At 41.7% G+C, this 18,020-nt stretch overlaps 2 protein-coding genes across 5 annotated transcripts; one reads left to right on the plus strand and one right to left on the minus strand.

The window, feature by feature from the left end:
• Nucleotides 1–670: 670 nt before the first annotated feature.
• LOC311250373 (uncharacterized protein) lies at nt 671–7,067 on the minus strand. Its single transcript, XM_084342014.1, has 11 exons — nt 6,622–7,067; nt 6,308–6,499; nt 6,032–6,213; nt 5,791–5,920; nt 5,209–5,319; nt 5,006–5,062; nt 4,754–4,902; nt 3,086–4,564; nt 2,763–2,851; nt 2,098–2,674; nt 671–1,864 (listed from the first exon to the last, which is right to left on the minus strand). The coding sequence occupies exons 1-10, from the start codon at nt 6,784–6,786 to the stop codon at nt 2,568–2,570; spliced, it is 2,661 nt and encodes an 886-aa protein (XP_084198140.1). The 5' UTR covers nt 6,787–7,067; the 3' UTR covers nt 671–1,864; nt 2,098–2,567.
• Nucleotides 7,068–8,919: 1,852 nt separating this feature from the next.
• rexo5 (RNA exonuclease 5) lies at nt 8,920–17,615 on the plus strand. 4 transcript variants are annotated; one of them, XM_084365474.1, is made up of 19 exons: nt 8,920–9,044; nt 9,987–10,244; nt 10,404–10,530; nt 11,410–11,521; nt 11,822–11,929; nt 12,215–12,303; nt 12,628–12,743; nt 12,849–12,987; nt 13,908–14,002; nt 14,079–14,181; nt 14,267–14,373; nt 14,767–14,875; nt 15,113–15,238; nt 15,325–15,462; nt 15,540–15,632; nt 15,758–16,097; nt 16,188–16,387; nt 17,179–17,288; nt 17,364–17,615. In XM_084365474.1, the coding sequence occupies exons 2-19, from the start codon at nt 10,006–10,008 to the stop codon at nt 17,473–17,475; spliced, it is 2,463 nt and encodes an 820-aa protein (XP_084221600.1). In that variant the 5' UTR covers nt 8,920–9,044; nt 9,987–10,005; the 3' UTR covers nt 17,476–17,615. The 4 variants fall into 4 exon arrangements, with proteins under 4 accessions (XP_084221600.1, XP_084221601.1, XP_084221598.1 ...); XM_084365475.1 differs by having other exon boundaries at nt 9,990–10,244; XM_084365472.1 differs by having other exon boundaries at nt 8,920–9,021.
• The last annotated feature ends 405 nt before the right edge of the window (nt 17,616–18,020 follow it).

An 18,020-nucleotide genomic window follows, 5' to 3' on the forward strand; every position in this document is an offset into this window, starting at 1 on the left:
ACGGGCGTAAATGGTGTCCGAGACGAAAAGGTCCATAAAACTACACGAAAGCTTCCATACTGCTCGTCCACTGCAATTCAAGTGTCCTGCAGTGGCGACGTCCAGAGTTTGCTCGAAAAGACTAGCCTAAACAGTCACTATACTATATTTCCCTCACAGCCTTTGCACTACAGAAGCCGCGACGGACAAGATCAACAGAACTCGCGATAGATACACAACGGTATTTACATCCAGCTGTGAGCGACCGAGTGACACACAAACACAAGAGGGATCTGACTGCACTAGTGATTTGAAATTTTGAAACTCACAGCAGGATTCAATACGGGTGTGTGTCTATCGCGAGTCTCATTGATCTTGTCTGGCGCGGCTTCCGTAGTGCAATCGGCTGTGAGGGAGACTTGCGTGCCTCCAGGCAAATATAGCATAGTGACTGTTTAGGCTAGAAAAATGTACTAAATGACGTCATTTCAAGCAAACTTTGGATGTCGCCACTTCAGGACACTTGGATTGCAGCGGACAATCAGTATGGAGGAATATTACAAAGTTTTTGTGTAGTTTTATGGACCTTTTCGGGCACAATTGATGCTCATTACATGGATTTTTGCTGCAGGAGGGTACCCCCGCGGGTCTCCAGCTGCACTTTGAGGAATAAGAAACTACACCGGACTTCTCATCAGCATGAGGGTGGGTCGATAATGACTGAATTTTGTTCTAGAGTGAACTATTCCTTTAAGGCTGTCTTCATCCTTCAGAGGAGCGGCAGGAGGCTCACTAACTGCACTCTCCTGATCTTCCAGCAGCGTTGTGCTTGCTGTGGTCACAGGCCGGACCAAGATCACACCTGATGCCAGAATTTCTGGAGATGGAGTGCAGTCATCTGGTTGGATGTGAAGACTGTCTTCATCCTTCAGAGGAGCGGCAGGAAGCTCACTAACTGCACTCTCCTGATCTTCCAGCAGCATTGTGTTCTTGGGGGTCAAAGGCCGAACCAAGATCACACCCGATGCCAGAATTTCTGGAGATTGAGTGCAGTCATCTGGTTGGATGTGAAGACTGTCTTCATCCTTCAGAGGAGCGGCAGGAGGCTCACTAACTGCACTCTCCTGATCTTCCAGCAGCATTGTGTTCTCGGGGGTCAAAGGCCGAACCAAGATCACACCCGATGCCAGAATTTCTGGAGATGGAGTGCAGTCATCTGGTTGGATGTGAAGACTGTCTTCATCCTTCAGAGGAGCGGCAGGAAGCTCACTAACTGCACTCTCCTGATCTTCCAGCAGCATTGTGTTCTCGGGGGTCAAAGGCCGAACCAAGATCACACCTGATGGGAGAATTTCTGGAGATGGAGGGCAGTCGTCCGGTTGGATGTGAAGGCTCTCTTCATCCTTCAGAGGAGCGGCAGGAAGCTCCCCTGAAGTAGTAATCTCCCCTGATTGGAGGGAATGTGCTGTATTTCTGTTATAGGGCATTCAGGCGATATGGGGGCTTTTTCCAAGCAAATATTGACATGTGATTGTCTGCAATCAGATCTGTCCCTGAATGAGCTGCATATATTTTTTTAAAACATATTTTATGTTTGTAGGAAAAACCGGAGCACCCGGTGAAAACCATGCAGACACAGGGAGAATGAGCAAACGATTACAATTTTGATTGCAAAACTCCCCAAAAGCCCAAAAAACCCATGCCAAAGAAACCCTACACAGAACATTACTTCACACATCCCTAATCAGTGGGGGACACACGGCAGCTGAAAGTCTTCCTCAACCAAGAGAGAACACGTCTGGTGGTTGAGTCCTCAGATATCTTCGTGTTACTGTCAGTGTTGCTCACTGAGGACTCTGACGTCTTGTTCAGCCCGGACTGAAAACTAAACACACACAAAAAGTTAAAGTGTTATTCGTGTTAATGTCATCGCATCTCAAAGCTGCACCAAGGAACTTTTCATCTTTGTTGATTCAGGTGGCCTTTGAGGACCAAATCGGTATGATCATTAACTACCTCCTGTAATAAGGATCTTAATCCAGCTATCGTGTGGATTTGATTTGGAAGTGAGTGAAAGATAAAGGCAACAGATTGTGATACTATATTTCATCAGCTTACCAAACTGGAATCTCCTGATCTTCCAGCAGCGTTGTGTTCTCGGCTGTCGCAGGTCGAACCAGGATCACACCTGATGCCAGAATTTCTGGAGATGGAGGGCAGTCGTCCGGTTGGATATGAAGACTTTCTTCATCCTTCAGAGGAGCGGCAGGAAGCTCCCCTGAAGTAGTAATCTCCCCTGATTGGAGGGAATGTGCTGTATTTCTGTTATAGGGCATTCAGGCGATATGGGGGCTTTTCCAAGCAAATATTGACATGTGATTGTCTGCAATCAGATCTCTCCCTGAATGAGCTGCATATATTTTTTTAAAACATATTTTATGTTTGTAGGAAAAACCGGAGCACCCGGTGAAAACCATGCAGACACAGGGAGAATGAGCAAACGATGACAATCTTGATTGTAAAACTCCCCAAAAGCCCAAAAAACCCATGCCAAAGAAACCCTACACAGAACATTACTTCACACATCCCTAATCAGTGGGGGACACACGGCAGCTGAAAGTCTTCCTCAACCAAGAGAGAACACGTCTGAAGCAATTCTTCTTCTTCTTCCCCGTCTTCTTTGTCCCAGTGTCTTCTGAAAATCAAAGGACATTAAAAACGTCAGCCGTACTTCAAAATGCACAACAATTCAGACGCAAGTAGAGGTGACTGTTACCACTTACCACATGTGGTTGAGTCCTCAGATATCTTCGTGTTACTGTCAGTGTTGCTCACTGAGGACTCTGACGTCTTGTTCAGCCCGGACTGAAAACTAAACACACACAAAAAAGTTAAAGTGTTATTCTTGTTAATGTCATCGCATCTCAAAGCTGCACCAAGGAACTTTTCATCTTTGTTGATTCAGGTGGCCTTTGAGGACCAAATCGGTATGATCATTAACTACCTCCTGTAATAAGGATCTTAATCCAGCTATCGTGTGGATTTGATTTGGAAGTGAGTGAAAGAGAAAGGCAACAGATTGTGATAGTATATTTCATCAGCTTACCCAACTGGAATCTCCTGATCTTCCAGCAGCGTTGTGTTCTCGGCTGTCGCAGGTCGAACCAGGATCACACCTGATGCCAGAATTTCTGGAGATGGAGGGCAGTCGTCTGGTTGGATGTTAAGGCTGTCTTCATCCTTCAGAGGAACGGCAGGAAGCTCACTAACTGCAGTCTCCTGATCTTCCAGCAGCGTTGTGTTCTCGGGGGTCAAAGGCCAAACCAGGATCACACCTGATGCCAGACTTTCTGGAGATGGAGGGCAGTCGTCTGGTTGGATGTTAAGGCTGTCTTCATCCTTCAGAGGAACGGCAGGAAGCTCACTAACTGCAGTCTCCTGATCTTCCAGCAGCGTTGTGTTCTCGGGGGTCAAAGGCCAAACCAGGATCACACCTGATGCCAGACTTTCTGGAGATGGAGGGCAGTCGTCTGGTTGGATATGAAGGCTGTCTTCATCCTTCAGAGGAGCGGCAGGAAGCTCACCAACTGCAGTCTCCTGATCTTCCAGCAGCGTTGTGTTCTCGGGGGTCAAAGGCCGAACCAGGATCACACCTGATGCCAGAATTTCTGGAGATGGAGTGCAGTCGTCTGGTTGGATATGAAGGCTGTCTTCATCCTTCAGAGGAGCGGCAGGAGGCTCACTAACTGCACTCTCCTGATCTTCCAGCAGCGTTGTGTTCTCGGGGGTCAAAGGCCGAACCAGGATCACACCTGATGCCAGAATTTCTGGAGATGGAGTGCAGTCGTCTGGTTGGATATGAAGGCTGTCTTCATCCTTCAGAGGAGCGGCAGGAAGCTCACTATCTGCAGTCTCCTGATCTTCCAGCAGCATTGTGTTCTCGGGGGTCAAAGGCCGAACCAGGATCACACCTGATGCCAGAATTTCTGGAGATGGAGGGCAGTTGTCTGGTTGGATGTTAAGGCTGTCTTCATCCTTCAGAGGAGCGGCAGGAAGCTCACTAACTGCAGTCTCCTGATCTTCCAGCAGCGTTGTGTTCTTGGGGGTCAAAGGCCGAACCAGGATCACACCTGATGCCAGAATTTCTGGGGATTGAGTGCAGTTGTCTGGTTGGATATGAAGGCTGTCTTCATCCATCAGAGGAGCGGCAGGAAGCTCACTAACTGCAGTCTCCTGATCTTCCAGCAGCGTTGTGTTCTCGGGGGTCAAAGGCCGAACCAAGATCACACCTGATGCCAGAATTTCTGGGGATTGAGTGCAGTTGTCTGGTTGGATATGAAGGCTGTCTTCATCCTTAAGAGGAGCGGCAGGAGGCTTAATAACTGTACTGTCCTGCACTTCAATCTGCTGTGTTTCCTTGGCTGCTGCAGGACGAACCATAGTAAGATTAAGTGGTGACGGTTTCGTAGTTAGCGCTGGGCCTTCTTCTCTGATGACCACCGTCTTTAGTATTATCTTCTTTTGAAGGTTGATCTTGGGCTCCTCTCTGATGTGTGGACCGGATGCTGATGCCAAAGCATCATGTCTACGAAAAGACAAAGTCGCTGTTAAATTGATTTCCCAGAAACATGACAGGACATTGATCAAATGATTAATCATCACTAACTAACAAAGCACCGCCTATAGAACTCACATCCTGTGCACACACACACACACACACACACACACACACACACTCATACACTCATACACTCACACACACACACACACTTACTTCAGGAAGTTTTTGGTGATGAACGGATGAGCGAGGACTTCACGGGGAGTGATCCTCTCATCTGCATTAACTTTCAGCATGGCCTTCAGGAGCTCGACACACTGCTCTCGCTCTGCAGCCTCAGCTTTGTTATTTTTCTCCAGACGCATCTAGTTGAGGAAACATCAGTCAAATTAACCATCAGTCAAGTCATCCTCATGAACATGAAAAGACAATCGATCATAGTGACAATGAAAGTTACTGCACACTTACTTCTTTCAGATCATCCAAAGACTGGAACTCGTGGCTCTGTTGGACTGCAATATGAGTCTAAAAGAAAAATCAAAGTATTTGTGTTAATGTTCCTCTAAATCAATCTCAATGATCAACTGTTGAATGTTGTGAAATGTTCACATTATGTTATCAAAAAAAATATACCGATAAAAGATTAAATAACTTAAATAACATTGTTGTACCTTGACCTTCCAGCTTTCATCATAATTTTTGTTGAAGAATTTCTTTGTCTTTAGACCATTGTTAAGAACACGGTCCGCTGGCTGACCCAGGAGTTCGACAATGCCCAGCATCTGGAGATTAAACAGAGAATTACATCAAAATATGCAAGAGGAAGCAAAATGTTTTTCTCGGGAGGGCAAAGTAATGACCCGCCGGTATCTTAATGGCCTGTTTGGTTGGGTAAGAATATAAGGTTAAACCAATCAGAGGCCGAGCAGGGCAGTTCATCCTGGAAAGCTTCTGCTGATGCTAAGACCTCCGATCGTAGGTAAGTTACAAAGTTCTTTGCACCACTAAACATTAAATAAATTCATTCTGTCATACTCAAAGTAAATTTAGAGCATTTTCATCTGTTTGAACAAAAGAACAAGACTGTTTTTCATTCCCTATTTTCTTTATACGTCTTTTTGATTCCCTCTTCATACACTCATCATACATGTCAGACGTACATGGCGCACTAATTAGATAAAAAACACGAGCACAAGGGAAGACACACAAGTACAAGCAATTGACAAATTGTCTGACTATAGTAGATGACTTACTATTTCATATTCAGTTTCTATGGCCTTTGAGAACAGTGAATGGCCACAGATCATCTGGAACACCGCACAGCCCAGGCTCCACATATCAATGGCCTCAGAGAATGGACAGCCCAAAATAATTTCTGGTGACCTGAATGTGGAAGAGAATCATTATACAGGATGTTTACACAGCTGTTTCTTCATGGTAAAAATAGTAAAATACAATTTCACTCCAGTGTAATAAAACAATAATCTAACTTACCTAAAAGCTCGTGGTTGAAAATTTCCGCCCTGCCTGGCCTCTGATGTGAAAATGGCCAGACCGAAGTCTATCAGCTTGACTTCAAAGGGTCGTCGTTTGTGATTCGCCATCATTATGTTGTCCAGTTTGACATCAGTGTGGATCATCTGGATCCCCTTCAGCTTATCAAATGCTGTGGCCATCTGAAAATACAATACAGAGTCGGTAAGAATGTACCAAAGCCTAAAACTGAGTGATCATTGCTTTGCTTTCCATCTGATGGTGCTGTGTTCATACCTGTTGGATGATGGTTCTGATGTCACTCAGAAGCATAGGGGCACAACTTCTCATGTCAATGTAGTCCTGTAGGCTTAAATCCATTAGCTCGAACACGAGCGCCTTTCCAAGTTTGGCCTGAAAACAATCGATATACTTGACAATGTTGTGTTTGTCAAGGTTGAGGCGCTTGATCTTTCTCAGCATGGAAATCTGGAGACACAGGCAAGTTTGACGTGATTAGTTTTTGCAGTTATTTAATGACTAATAACTGAACCTTTGACAATAAAATATATTTTACAACTGTGAACATCAAAATCAACAGAGTTTCCTACCTCCTGCGTGGTATCGAATAACGATGATTTAGGAAACTTTATAGCCACAGTCTCACAGGTGTTCTTGTTCAAACATTTCACCACCTTTCCAAAGGTGCCCTCTCCCAGAACCTCCAGGAACTTATATTTGCTGGGGAGTTGAAGAGATAACTTAGAAGATGTCATTTCTCTCTTAAACTGCTGAACAAAACAGGTGAAAAGAAGAAAAAAAGAGTTAGTGATTACTGAAGTTACTGATTGCCTGCAAATAACTAAACTATAAACTAAATAATTCTTAATATTATCAATTAATCTCTACTTTCTGATTCCTAAAACCGAAAAGAAGGAGTTACTTATCTGTATCGCTGTGGTTGAAGACGGTTAATCTTTCTGGATCACTTGTAAGATATATATATCTAAGCTTGATGGTAGTTAAGTAGCCAGTCGTTTAGATCTGCTCCATATGCTATCAACTTTAGAACATCTCATGATGAAGATCAAAGGATCCCTAAAGTTTTGTTTGCAGCAACATGTTCTCCTAGCAACAGTTTGAATGTAAACACCATCCACTGAACCAGATTCTCTGAGGTACATTCGGCAACAAATATTAATTAATGAATTAATTTGAACAGAGTTGTGAACAATTACACAGATTAGTTGGGTGATGATGCAACATGTCAGTGCAACATGTAGATACTGCCCTAAAATAAAGTCAGTACTGTGTGGCCACAAATTTCAGGTGATCAGTCAGTCAAAGGTGTCATCATTTCACTGTTGCCATGTAACATTTTTCATCTTTATTATATACCACAATGTTTTACAATCCTTGGGCCGTTTTATATAGTTAACATTTTATAACAATAATCATTAAGAATGGATAAATCATAATGAATTAAGACATAAGACATTAGTCATTGCAGTTGTACAGCAAAATTTTGTTGGGTGAAGTTAATATTCATTAATACTTTATAAACCATTTATTAAACAATTAGAAATGTTTACAAACACCAGTGGCAAGTTTATGATGGCCATCCAAATAGTGTTTACAGATGAGCTACACAGTGTTTATTAATCATTTACAAAGTTTTATAAACATCAGTTGCAATGTTACAATAATTAATTGCTTAGTAAATGCTTTATAAAGCATTTCACTGTTGACAGTGAATTAACTGTTAACTAAATTTATGTTAACTATAATTTGACCATTTATTAATTGTGGTTATTATAAAGTGTGTCCCTTAAGTTTGGTATCTGCTGTTTATTTTCCCTTTTCTGTGAATAAGCATTTGTAACGTTGTTTAGAAAAGTGCTATATAAATAAAATGTTTTATTATCATTGATATTATCATTATAGTGTAGTATTTTATTATAATTGTTATTGCTTGTATTATCTCTTATTCTTCATCTTCTATTAGTCTTACCCATGTTATTGCTGTCTTTGAGTGCATTAGTCTCTTCATCCATTTTTGTTTGTCATGTTCTTTTATTCACTTGTTGAGCACTTTGAATTCATTTTGATTAGTTTGAAAGGTGCTATATAAATAAAGTTTATTTGATTGAACTTATATTTAATGCACAGTGGGGGAGTTGGGTAATAAAAAGTAAATAATGTAGGACTGTTATGTGTGATTATCCATTTTTCATGGACCAGTGCTGTGGATTTAGACCCCCTCTACTGGTTGTACATTCTTATTGCAAAAAGCCTCTCACCAAACAAATGCCAAGTGGTTTACACACAATATTTATATTTCTTCATGCATTCAAAGTGAGCTGAACACACATTTCAGTATGGGCTGAATAATGGTGCCAATTAAATGTTATCTTGTGTAATCAGTGCTTAGACATGGCAACTAATTAAATGTTTCTATTATCTGATGTTCATATTACACAATATTGACCCCAGCATGACGACACATTAACCTTTTTATGTATTCTAATTGTTATAATTGTAAATCCTACAGTTAGCAGGTGTCGTAAAAATTGAACATAGAAAAACCTCCGAAATTCCCACTCTCTTGAACGCACCACGGTTAATGTCCTGTAGGCGGGGCTGGACCGTCCAACGCTGCCTTTCTTCCGGTTTTACCATATTGTCGTCAAAACAAAAGCACGACATACTGAAAGATTGGATTTAACACGCAGCTTATAAGAGAAAACACGAATAAAAACATTTCTATGCCGAAATAAAGTCAGACTGATCTGTAGTGTGTCATTGTGTCGTACTAAACGCAGTTATATCTACTGAAAGACATTTCAACGGTCAACGTGTTATTTTATTTTTAAAGTAACAAACCGGAAGCAGTTGTCTTGTGTATTTACTGTAGTAACGTGTACCGGTGCCTGGACTTCAACCATGTGTTTTAGCCTTTAATAGTGGTGGAAAAAACCTGAATTTGGGACCCACAGGACGAATAACATCGGGTATTTATACTTCCTTTTCTTCGGTACTTTTCTCACGCCTATATCAAACGTATAAACACTCCCTATATAACGTGTTAGCTTTGCTAGCTACCTATGTGTGTAGTGTTTCCTGTGTAACTTGTATTCACATATATTGAATCACCAACTAACCTGTGTAACTCCCTCAGAGAGTAGTTTAACCACTGAACCAATTCATTTCACTTTATTTATCTGACAGTTGTAGTACAAACAAGCTTCATAGTTAAAGTAACTACTAGCCAGCAACTTATTCAAACTTACTTTGGGGTTTATAACATGTTGAACAGCCACCTGAATGTCTCTTCTTCAGTTACTTGTACAATCCAATCTGGTAAAGGATGAAGTTGTTCCAGGATATTAGTCCAAATAGCGTAAAACTTTGCAATATCATGCTGAAACATAACTTGTTTTGGTGTGGTACCTCACATTGAGTATTATATTGTAAGCATGTTGTAGTACACCCCCTTTCTCTCTATTTTGTCTCAGAGGTCTATGTTTTAGTTTACCTGCAGAATTATTTCAACTAACTATATTAAAATTATAATTAGCTTTAAGTTAACTCCTGAAATGGTGATGTTATAAGGCTCGGCAATGTATATTTTTATTATGAATGAATGCAAGGAAACCCCCACCTGGAAAGCTCACTTTCTTTATCCATTTCTGTTTATTTTGCCTTATCACAAAGCAACTTCCGTCCAAAATGAAGTAAAATATGAAGATTTCTTTTCAATAAACGGAAAAATGTCGTAAAATTTAAATTTACTGACATTTTTCAGTCAGTACTCTTAAGGTATTAAGCATTGATACACTGTCCTAAGTAGCCGGCTTAACACAAGGCTCCCTTGTTTTAACATTCATAAATAAAACAATACACAGACACTTGAAAATGGAGACAATGTCATTTCAAATATTTCAAATAATATACATATATATTTTAAATCTCCCAGTAGAAACTTCAGCTTGAACATGGATCCCACAACTTCCCTCAAACGAAAGCACGTCGCCCCCACAGCTCATGAGAACGGCAAAAGATTGTGCAGGACTGTGCAGGAAGGCGATGGGACGCTGGAGAGTGAACGTCCTCACCACCCACCGAGGATCTCTGTGCTGCTCGACCGCCTTCAACAACCCATTACGATGAATGAGCTGACGGAGCTGCTGCATTATGCTGCTCTGGGGAAAGCAGGTGGCATTAAACAGCCCAGGTAATGACTGCGGTCGTAAGATCTTGCCAGCCCTCATCAAATAACTCCTTAATGTACTTCCACTGCGTCTCTGTGCTCTAACCATAATCTAAATTATCTATTTTAAGTCGTTTGTGCCGCAGACTACACCACTTACGCTTCCTTTGTGTCTCTTTATAGTTGGTGTCGTCTCCTCCATCAAAAGAGGATTACAGCTTTGAATGTGGTGATCGTGGAGGGCATGACGCAGAATGACTTTTACAAACACTACCTCACCCTGTTACACCTCAGGAACAACTACACCACTGTAAGTAGCCAGAGGTGATGTAATTGTGACAGGATCTAAAGTACCTGAATGTACTTCAAGGAACTTTCCTTGAACTTGTCCTTGTACACTTACCTCTTTCCAGACTCCGGTTTACGCGGGCTGGATAAGTCATACAATTAAAACTGTTTTGTGGATTGGATTAAAATTTATCCTAAACATCCCAGAAACTCTAAGGATAATTTGCAACATGTATTCATTCAAATAGTTGTTGAAGAATCTTTACAATAATCAATTTAATAACAATGAATTATTTTTACCTGAACAAACAATCTTTCTTTTTCAAAATGTAATATCTCGTCTTTACTCACTTGGAAACTTTGATTCTGTGTAGTATTAATATATACAGGTCGGGGCTGGTTAGCACGTTAACATTGTTATATGTCTTTGCAACACCAGTTCATAAAGGGCATAGACACCATAACATCAATCAGCAATTTTGTTCACATTCTGTTGATAATTTTAGTTAATTTTTGAATGTTTTCAGTTAAAATTCTTACACAAATGTATGGCATCTTTTGATAGAAACATTACATTACATTACATTACATTATTTTTTATCTTTGAAAGACATGACATGAACTACGGAAAGCTCTTTATTCTGCTTTGAGTTGACATGGAATGACTCAGCTGTATTTAAATATGTTGCATCCTTATTTCACTCTCTCCTAAAACAAATGCAAGAGCTATCCAAACCAGAATCTTTACCACAGGAGGCGTTGATGCTCATACCGACTTGCCCATAGGGGTCGCCATAATCAACAGCAAATGAAAGTTCCTTGAGCTGCTCGATGGGAAAAATTATATTCTCTGTGTGAGGTATTTTGGGTTGACACATTTTTTTTTATCTGGATGGATTAGAGGGTCACCTTTACTCCATCTCCAGACGTGGCCTCCAGAATCTTCAGCAGTGAAGTTCCTACATCAGACACACTGTCCCAAAGACACAATGAAAGCAGTCAATTGCACAAAGGTGAGAATTTGGATATTGTCTTACTAACTATTCAAAAAAATCATTTTGATTATAAAAGCTGCTGTAGTTAAATGATTCAGTTTTCTGATCTTATTCAACTGTTGCAGGTGATGAAATGAACAAAAACATGTCTCATATCTAAAGTCCAGCTGAATGTTAATCAAAGTAATGTTCTTGTGTGTAATTGTCATCTGAATGCACTAATCCTAAAAGTATCATCACGTCATTATACCTCTCAGCAGTAGTTTTGTGTTTTTGCTCTTGTTTGTCTCATTTGTATTTTATTGTGCCCTGCTGCAGAACTGAGCTGTCACCCAGTAATCACCAAGTTTGGGACACAGAGGAGAGGACTGACGGCTTATGTTCTCTCTCAGGAGGAGATGATCAAGAGAAACTACCCTGTCAAAGGTGAGTCTGTCTCTCTAATGACACTAATCGATAAATACAATGCTTCCTTGCTGTCTCTTTGTAGGCATACTAAATGTTATTGTTTTCCACTCTGCTTACCGTCAGAGGGTCTACATTTTTAGGATTTATCTGCTTTTATTACCTTCTATTTAAAGCTCAGTTTTAGGGTGTGAGAAAATGCTGCCTTAGTGTGGATGAGAAGCTAAACTGAGCGAGAGAGAGATGCGTTTTTAGTCCAGTGGGTGTGGGCGTGGTCTCAGTCTCCTTCTCTACCTTATAACACAGGAATGCCAGGCTTTGAAGAATTCATGTGCACATACAGTGCTGACTGCGCCACTGACTGCAGCCCTTTGTATGGACTGGACTGTGAAATGGTGAGATTCTCTCAGCTATATACTTAATTCACACTTTCCATTATAGAATCCAATTATGCAGTATCGATCAATCAATACTGCAGGGTTAGGGCCATAAACAATTAGAGAGGTGCAATTATCAAGATATACTTTTTTATTATAGATATGATATTTCATTAAATATAATGGATTCAAACAAATGATAATTTTTTCAGCATGTGTCAGCATCCTGTAAAGGTGATATTATCACTTTCGTGGGCAAGATGTTAAGACTTTGATGTCCTTAGTCGTTCCAAGGTTTCCATCCCTGCTCCAACAGTAATCAGTGCTGATGTTGTGCTTCAGTGTCTAACAGAGAAGGGAAATGAGTTGGCTCGTGTTTCTCTGGTGGATAGCGACGGGACGTGTGTGATGGATGAGCTGGTGAAACCTCAGAACCGAATCTTCGACTACCTCACCAGGTATACATGCACACACACAAAGACAAAACCTGGTGTATTTTTGTTAACCAACATCAACCACTGTTGTCTTAAATCTTAAAACACATTGTTGTTGCCTCCTGATAGGTTTTCTGGTATAACCGCAGCGATGTTGCGACCAGTCACGACCACCTTGCGGGACGTTCAGGTGAAGCTCAGCATGTTGTTGCCGAACGATGCAGTTCTGGTGGGCCATTCAATTAACAACGACCTCCTGGCTCTGAAAGTGAGTTGCTATTGCCTTTGATTTCTGCTTGAAACCGTATAATCATCAGGACATGGTTGGGCTTTCATTTTGCTCTTGTTCTGGTTTGTTTGAATGTATCATGAACTAGAGGGCAGGTAAAGCTTTGTATCTGTGTAGGCCTTGTCCACAGCTACACAGATATTTGTCTCCTCTGTTTTCCAAAATAATTTTGTCCACAAAACTTTGTTTTCCAAGTAAAAGCCACTGTACAGCCTGCATCACTGTCTGCCTCTGCCACTGTGGTATTTTTTATGATACCACTGGAGGTTCTGATGATGTACATTTTTTTAAACTCTGGACATGAGGGCTCTAATTTTCTGAACTACTGCTCTTAACTCAACTCAAACTAACATTGTAAATAGTAGCGCTTGTTGGTGCTTTTACAAAAACATAATTCAACCCATCCTGCTGTACTGCTTTCCCTGCTTCCTCACCATGTTCACCATCTCCAACAAAAACAAACCTACTCACTACACAAAAACACTGCCTCCAAAACCATCTGCCTCTCTCCAGCGTGAAGGACAGAGCCGTCACACTTTGAGCACTCACAACAGCAAATGACACTGATCACCCTCTCAATCAACACTTAACATTACTACCATCTGGCTGGAGATGCAAGGCTGAGAATGGAGAAGCGCTTCAGCAGGAGTTTTGTCCATTTTGCCATAACAGCCTTGAATAAACAGCCTCAATTATGCTGTCAAAAATGTCAGTGTTTTAAGATCTCAAAATGGCTACAGCAGTAAACAGAAGTCTTTTTATTCCCTTCATGCCAGCCCTCATTATGAAGAAGTCACATTTTCTAGATAGATGTTTCATTCTGGAGAAGCTCTTCAACAAAGATCCTTTTTTTTCCCTGAAAAAGTTTTGACCATGTTGTGTTTGTGTCTTCCCTGCAGCTGATCCACCCTCATGTCATCGACACCTCACTGCTGTACAGGAGAGAGTTTGGACAGAGGTTTAAACTGAAGGTCCTGGCCGAGACAGTGCTCAGGTAAGTTCTCCTTCTCCCTCTCTGTCTCTCACCCACCCACCACAGCTAATAATTAAATTTTCCACGCATGTCCCAGGAGGCAAATACAAACTGAAGAGAGGATGGGTCATAATCCCACTGAGGATGCTGTGGCAGCCCTGGAGCTTGCCCAGTACTTTATTAAAACAGGACCTCGCCAGGTAACCCATTTCTAACACACGCTCACACATACACCTGTATACGCACACAGTTGTTATAATACTTTGTGTGTATGCTCACTGTCAGGTTGTAGAACATCACCTAAAGGAGCTGTGGGGATACACAATAAAGGAGGATCCCACTGACTGTGAGCCTGAACCTGCACCTGCACCTGCACCTGCACCGAGTCACAGGTACAATATAGCCTGCAAACCTCTTTGCATACAGCAGTACTGCAGTACAGCTCACTGCAGTTACTCAGACTGTGTCCACACCAAGTCGGGTAAACCACATATTTCCTCTGAGTTTTTGGACTCCATTCTGAGACTCTTTTTATCTCTATGGTGCATCAATACAAAAACACAGCTGTCATATTTTAGTTTGGACTCGTGAAATGGAACTTGTGCAAAATCTCCTCCTCAGAAATGGAAAATATTTCAGAAATGACCTGAAAACACTGCACTACTTACTTAGGGACTTTTACGTTCACAGTTTGTCTTCCTACACTGCTTCCATCACTAATACTAATTGATAGCATTCTGCTGCAGTTATATTTGACCAGTTCTTTGTCTTTATGTGTTGTGCAGGTTTGCTGACGTACTGCACACACACGGCCGGAAGGTATCCTATATAGGGAAGCGTTCTGACATCGCACTAAATCTGTGCAATCAGCAGTGGCACAACACTGACAAAGAGGTGAGACACGAGGAGTGTGTACTGCCTCCTGACCTTTACCTGATCAAACAGTTTAGATCAACTTGGTCTCCTACCAAGAATATCAACTGATCTGACAGGAAGTCCTTGTGAAGGTTTTGCTGGTTTACTCATTTGTTAGATATGCATTAACGCTGCATTAACATCCTTTTTCTTTTCATTTTATCCCGCTCATTATAATGCCTTTCTTCTCTTTCCCCACCTCTGTTACATCTCCAGGTGTTGGCCAGTTTCAGGAGACAGGCCAGATGTCCGTTCCTCTCAGTGCTCCCCTTTTCCTCCTTCTCAGACTGTCTGAAGAGGTGCTACCCTCACCAGCAGCAGCAGCAGCAGCACTACCAGAGGGTGAGGCGTTTGTTCACTGCACAGTCAATTTAAAGTGTCAGACTGCTATTTTAACCTGCTACTTAACGGGTGTCTTCAACCCTCAGGTGTGTGCAAACCTTCGAGATTTGTGCGTCGTGTTTGCCGGGCCGTTTCCTGCAGGTTTCTCTGAGAGGGAAGTGAGGCGGCTGTTTTGTTGCTGTGGACCGGTTCGGAAAATCAAAATGATGAGCGCAGCTGTCAGGGTATGTCTGATTAACACATCATAAACTGAATACCTCTTAAGACACGGGGATATTTTCTGACAATGTTTGGTCTCCAGGTTCATGCAAAGGTTGAGTTCGAGCTGCTGGAGGGAGCTATGCTGGCTTTAACAACTCTGAATGGACTTTCTATGCAGGGACAGCACATCAAGGTGACTCTTCACTTTTTTTTTTTCGCTTTTCCGTTCCTCTTTCCCTTCACGCTGCAGTTCAAGTTATGTCCAAATGTTTGCAGTCTATATATTCAACACGTCTGCCTTTTGTGTGCATTTTCAAGGTCCAGAGGCCCGTTGATGAGTCAATGCTGGATGTGGATCTGACTCTTGAAGCTTTGATGTGTGACAGTCTCAACAGCAGTCAACTCTACACTGTTAAATTTAACCCCGGTGTGGCTCAGCGGTTGCACTTTCCTGCAAACATCAACGGACACACGTTCGGCACTGGAAGTACAGCTGTCGACAGGTTGCCTCCTGCCAAAGTAAACGGCACACAGCACACCACCGTGAAGTTTAAACTGTCTGAGGAGATGGTCCGAGAGACATTTTCTCACTTTGGCACAGTGGATAGAGTTGCCTTGCATCCCAAACCTGGAAAACATGCAAGACACGCACACATAAGTGAGTTAAAAAGGCTTTTTATCCATTAAGTCTTGTTGTACTGTGCGTGTGAGTGCTCAGGCAAAGTTTCTGTTTGTCTCTGATTGACAGAGTTTAAGAGTTCAGAGGAAAAATATGCCGCCCTCAGCGCCTCCAAGGACCTCTGCAGGGAAAACTACCTTGTCTGTCCATCCCTAACTCCGCCCCATTTACCTTCTTGGGTTGCCGTGACAACTCCAATCACCGCTGTGGATGCTGACGAGGACGCAGCAGAAGACGAGGAGAGGACACACACGCACACCAGTTCTGAGGTAAAGACGAGGCAGAATTTTGCTGTGAAGCTCCAGAAATGTTTTGTGGACAACAAATCCTCACAATGTTTCAGTGATTTTTGGCTGTTTTTTTTTTTTAACCTTTCAATCCCCATCTACTTATCCTTTAAGTTTAAAGTACAGCTGACTCTGACTGAATGTAGAGCTGAGTCTAAAAAAAAACTGAGTCTGATTCATATCATTGACATCGTGGCTTTTCCTTTGGAGCCAAATAAGAATTTTCTTTCCATTTTGAATCCATCCAGATGTTGATTTTTGTCGTGAGCCACAACTCCTCCTAGTGTTGCTGCAGTCTTGTATCCTTTTAGCCGTGTTCTTTTGGCAGCTGTGCGTGAGCCCAAGATGACAGCTGTTTGGTTGGGAGATGCTTTTACATCGTAAATTCAGTTAATGTTCTGCCTTTCAGCTGGCAGGCTCAGTTGATTCTCACCAGATATTTTCTACACTGCAATCTCATAGTGACAGTTTGGCTTTTTAGATTTAGGCCGACTTCGTGAAATTGATTTTCAAGACATTCACAGAGTTTTTAGGGCCTTTGTGACTTGATTCTTCAAAAATGTATGGCCTGACCTACTCTGCCGCTGATTGGCTTTTACTCTATGCCTTCATTGGTTGGGTTGAATGGGTTTAGGCACGAGGAGTGAGCTAAGTAAGGGTGAGGGTAAGAATATCAGATTAAGCCACTAAGAGGCAAAGAAAGGCAGCTTCTGTTGCGACCTGTAGTTTATTATTTATTGAGCACATGTTTTGAAGATGTGTAATCTGTGCAGGACCAGGAGATGGCTCTCATGGTGAGGAAGTTGGACCGCCGGCTGTGGAAGCTCTTCAAATCTCTCCCAGACGGATCCCTGTCAGTGGTCATTCTGCCCGGACACACCAGGTGAGGACTCCGACCGGGTCTGAGAAAATGGGCTACCAAGTTAAATATTTCTAAACCTTCTCTTCGCTTTCCCAGTGCTCATGGACACAGTCCTGGTTTGTGCCTTATGGAGGTCAAGAAGAAGAGTGGCGTGGTCAACATTTCTTCCAGTCCAGTGGGGACTGACCTTGCTTGTCACTTGAAGTGAAATCAATGAAGATATAAAAATAAATCAGTCACTTTCATTATCTCAGACTTTTGTTTACACTCTGTCTGTCAATTGTATATAAAGGCAAATTTAAGTCAAATACAGCATTTGTAAAATAAAACTACAGTTGCTGAATGAAATTCAACCATCATTCATTTTATTCTTTAGGCTGCTGTTTTTCTACTGCGACATGTCAAAATGTCCTCTGTGATCATGACGAAGTGTAAATCTGAATGAACAATGTATTTATTTTTAAAATGTTTGGATGAATGTGGGCCATGGTCAGTGTTGTTCCCTCATTCAGAGCAGGGGTGGAGATGGTACTGAAATGTTTCACACTAATGAAAATATACATATTTCAACATTCAGAAAATGTGTCTGTTTTTGATTTCATGTAATTATGTTGCTGTCCAACATAACTGCGATTCACAACAGTATCTCAATAATCATCAAAATACTTTGGGAAATTTAAAATTAAAACCTTAAATTGCACTAAAACATAGTGGAATCACTTTAACCTCACATTTTGTTATTGAAGAACAATA

This window comes from Pagrus pagrus (genome assembly GCF_965226575.1).
Source record: "Pagrus pagrus genome assembly, chromosome: 2".
Taxonomy (NCBI): domain Eukaryota; kingdom Metazoa; phylum Chordata; class Actinopteri; order Spariformes; family Sparidae; genus Pagrus; species Pagrus pagrus.

Excerpts from the sequence above, each read along its gene's own strand:
- rexo5 (XM_084365474.1), top strand. The coding sequence starts at position 10,006 with ATGGATCCCACAACTTCCCTCAAACGAAAGCACGTCGCCCCCACAGCT. Across the intron at positions 15,633-15,757 it reads TGCAGGGACAGCACATCAAG|GTCCAGAGGCCCGTTGATGA; the intron begins GTGACTCTTCAC and ends TGCATTTTCAAG. Across the intron at positions 17,289-17,363 it reads ATTCTGCCCGGACACACCAG|TGCTCATGGACACAGTCCTG; the intron begins GTGAGGACTCCG and ends TCGCTTTCCCAG.
- LOC311250373 (XM_084342014.1), bottom strand. The coding sequence starts at position 6,786 with ATGACATCTTCTAAGTTATCTCTTCAACTCCCCAGCAAATATAAGTTC. Across the intron at positions 6,500-6,621 it reads TATTCGATACCACGCAGGAG|ATTTCCATGCTGAGAAAGAT; the intron begins GTAGGAAACTCT and ends CTGTGTCTCCAG. Across the intron at positions 4,565-4,753 it reads ATCACCAAAAACTTCCTGAA|ACATGATGCTTTGGCATCAG; the intron begins GTAAGTGTGTGT and ends GTCTTTTCGTAG.